The sequence below is a fragment of the Verticillium alfalfae genome, genomic scaffold (assembly GCF_000150825.1).
Source record: "Verticillium alfalfae VaMs.102 supercont1.1 genomic scaffold, whole genome shotgun sequence".
Lineage (NCBI taxonomy): Eukaryota > Fungi > Ascomycota > Sordariomycetes > Glomerellales > Plectosphaerellaceae > Verticillium > Verticillium alfalfae.
In genome coordinates, this window is record NW_003315038.1 from 4,669,116 (window position 1) to 4,672,300 (window position 3,185).

Genomic DNA, 3,185 nt, shown 5'->3' on the forward strand with positions numbered 1-3,185 from the left:
TTTTCATATGGCACAATGGTACGATTCACCATCCGCAAGCTCGGCAATCTTTGACTGACAATGCCTCAGGCGCCGGGTACGACCAAATTGATATTGCTGCTTGCAGCAACCGTGCCTTCCTCGAGAATAAACCTCCCATACGCGTTTCCAATACACCGACCGCTGTCGACCGATGCCACGGCAGATATTGGCATCTGGCTCATGCTCGGTGCTCTACGCAACCTGAACAGTAGCATTACCTCGCTGCGGAAAGGAGAGTGGCGTGGCAAGAGGCTGCCCGCCCTCGGTCACGACCCCCCAGGGAAAGGTCCTCGGTATCCTTGGCATGGGCGGCATTGGTCGCAACATGGCCCGCAAGGCCCGCGTCTTTGGCATGCAGATCCAGTATCACAACCGCAAACCCATTGCCCCTGAACTGGAGGCGGAGTGTGAGGCCCGGTACGTCAATTTTGACGAGCTACTAAAGACGAGCGACGTCATCAGTCTCAATCTGCGTCTGAATGTAAGTATATCCTCGTTGGTGCATTGCATTTGTTGCCTGGCTGACTTTGCAACTCCAGGACAATACTAGACACATCATCTCGACCCCGCAGTTTGATATTATGAAGAAAGGGGTGGTCATTGTCAACACAGCGCGAGGTGCCGTCATCGACGAAAACGCGCTCGTCGCCGCTCTTGACGAGGGTCATGTTGCCTCGGCCGGCCTCGACGTCTACGAAAACGAGCCGCAAGTTCACGAGGGTCTCCTTGCCAACCCCAACGTGCTGATAGTTCCACACATGGGCACGTGGACTGAAGAGACACAGACCAAGATGGAGGAGTGGACCATATCCAATGTTGTGTCGGCCATCGAACGAGGGGAGCTGCGCAGCATAGTACCAGAGCAGAAGATCCCCGTCGCTGGACCCTAGGGTGGACCACAGCCTTACTGGGAGAGCCCCCGCGTTGTCAAAGATGGCTGGATACGGCCACTAGAGGTGCCGCGTGGTTTTGCACCTCATCACGACCTGAGGACGATACGGACTCCGGACATGTGGATATATGCTCGACTGGCTCGAGGGTGGGTGCTCACGGGTCTACCTAGCAAAGACTATGCCTTGCCCCCGGACATTTTTGCTCACAAGTTGGCAACGGGTGAGGTTAAAAGGTGCCGTCAAGCCGGCCCGGCCTTGGGCAGCTGAGGTGGTTCAATACAAGACGTGGTGTTGGCAGAAGACGTCAGGGCGCGTAGGACGACCTGACCGTGTCGTTGAGGTGGGGACAAGAATCCAAATACTTAGACATGCTCCTCGTAAACCCCCCCATGAACATAGCAGGTAGTCCTAGGTCGAGCAGGGTTTGACAACGAATCATTAATTTTCGTAAAAGTCATTACAAGTCCTCTGACACTACTGATGGTAAAGGTGGCGGTCAAGCCTCACACGTGGCAAAAGTGCTGGTGTTGTCACAGTCTATTAGCTGCTAAGGGGCGGCCACGGTTGACGGGCCTGGGTATGTTATCGCCAGCCTGCGCGCTCCGCCTTGTATCTCAACGGCGCGCACAGTGCTCTCATCTCTCATCCGCCAAGCCCTTGACGGATGTACAAAATCAAAAGCAATTTGACAAAGGAAACCATGGAAAGCGCCACGCCGCTGCGTAGTGTCTTGCTCTTCTTTGGGGGGGAAATCACTTGCTACCGCATAGCCAACGCCTTTTTTGTTGAAAAAAGATCCCGCAGCCCAGCCCGGCCCGGCCCGGCCCTGTGCGAGTTTTTGGATTCCGTCCCAGTGTGTAAATGCGGGGGGGTCCCCCTTTTGCCTTCCGTGTCCCAAAAGTCGTGCGTGAGCAATGTGCAGTCGTTGAAGTCATTAGTCGGGGTTGTTGAAGAAGGACGCGTGGGGGTTGATGATATGTGGTTGTTTAGTAGCGGTAGCTGGACACGGAGGATTAGCAAATGATCAAAAGGGGTGAGGATGGAGGCCAGAACATACATGTCGCTCTTGTAGGGACCCTCGACAGTCAGGCTGAGGTAGTCGGCCTGGACCTTGGTGAGGGTGCTGAGCTCGACGTTGCAGTGCTCGAGGTGGAGACGAGCGACCTCCTCGTCGAGGATCTTGGGGATGACGTAGACGCCGACCTCGAGCTTGCCGGCCTTGGCGAACTCGACGTACTTCTCACCCCAGGCCTTGTCGCCGCTCTTGTACAGCATGATCTGGGCGAGGACCTGGTTGGTGAAGGAGCAGGACATGACGAAGGAGGAGTGGCCGGTGGCGCAGCCAAGGTTGACAAGACGGCCCTCGGCAAGGAGGATGATGTGGCGGCCGCTCTTCATCTCGAAGCGGTCGACCTGGGGCTTGATGTTCTGGACAGCCTTGGCGTTGGCCTTAAGCCAGGCAACGTCAATCTCAATGTCAAAGTGGCCAATGTCTATATCGGGGGTCAGCAAAAAGTCTCATGCGATTTGCAGGATTGGGGGTTAACATACTGCAGACAATGGCGTCGTTGGGCATGGCCTCGAAGTGCTCGCCGGTCAGAATGTCACGGCATCCGGTGGTGGTGACGAAGATCTGGCCGAGCTTGGCAGCCTTCTCCATGGTGGTGACCTGGTAGCCGGCCATGGCGGCCTGGAGGGCGTTGATGGGGTCAATCTCAGTGATGATGACACGGGCACCCATGCCGTGCAGGGCCATGGCGCAGCCCTTGCCGACATCACCGAAACCGGCAACGACAGCGATCTTGCCAGCGACCATGACGTCCGTGGCACGCTTGATGCCGTCGATGAGGGACTCACGGCAGCCGTAAAGGTTGTCAAACTTGGACTTGGTGACAGCGTCGTTGACGTTGATGGAGGGGACGAGGAGCTTGCCCTCCCTCAGCATCTTGTAGAGGTGGTGGACACCGGTGGTGGTCTCCTCAGAGACACCGTAGCAGCCCTTGAGCATCTCGGGGTACTTGGAGTGGACGAGGGCAGTCAGGTCACCACCGTCGTCGAGGATGAGGTTGAGCTTGCCGTCGTCCTTGAAGGCGGTCAGCTGCTGCTCGAGGCACCAGTTGTACTCCTCCTCGGTCTCGCCCTTCCAGGCGAAGACGGGGACACCGGCGGCGGCAATGGCAGCGGCAGCGTGGTCCTGGGTGGAGAAGATGTTGCACGACGTCCAGGTGACCTCAGCACCGAGCGAGGTCAGCGTCTCGATGAGGACGGCCG

General features: G+C 57.2%; 2 protein-coding genes across 2 annotated transcripts in view; one reads left to right on the forward strand and one right to left on the reverse strand.

The window, feature by feature from the left end:
* VDBG_01431 (glyoxylate reductase) overlaps positions 1-911 on the forward strand; it is a gene marked incomplete at both ends in the record, with an annotated part of 1,223 nt that extends 312 nt beyond the window's left edge. Inside the window, 3 exons of the mRNA XM_003009702.1 lie at positions 70-76; positions 231-502; positions 561-911. Of these exons, the coding sequence (XP_003009748.1) occupies positions 70-76; positions 231-502; positions 561-911 (630 nt within the window). The remainder of the gene's footprint in view (positions 1-69; positions 77-230; positions 503-560) is intronic.
* A 989-nt stretch (positions 912-1,900) lies between these two features.
* VDBG_01432 (adenosylhomocysteinase) lies at positions 1,901-2,922 on the reverse strand (the record flags this gene model as incomplete). Its single annotated transcript, XM_003009703.1, has 3 exons — positions 1,901-1,913; positions 1,972-2,407; positions 2,466-2,922. The coding sequence occupies 3 exons, from the start codon at positions 2,920-2,922 to the stop codon at positions 1,901-1,903; spliced, it is 906 nt and encodes a 301-aa protein (XP_003009749.1).
* Between the last annotated feature and the right edge of the window lie 263 nt (positions 2,923-3,185).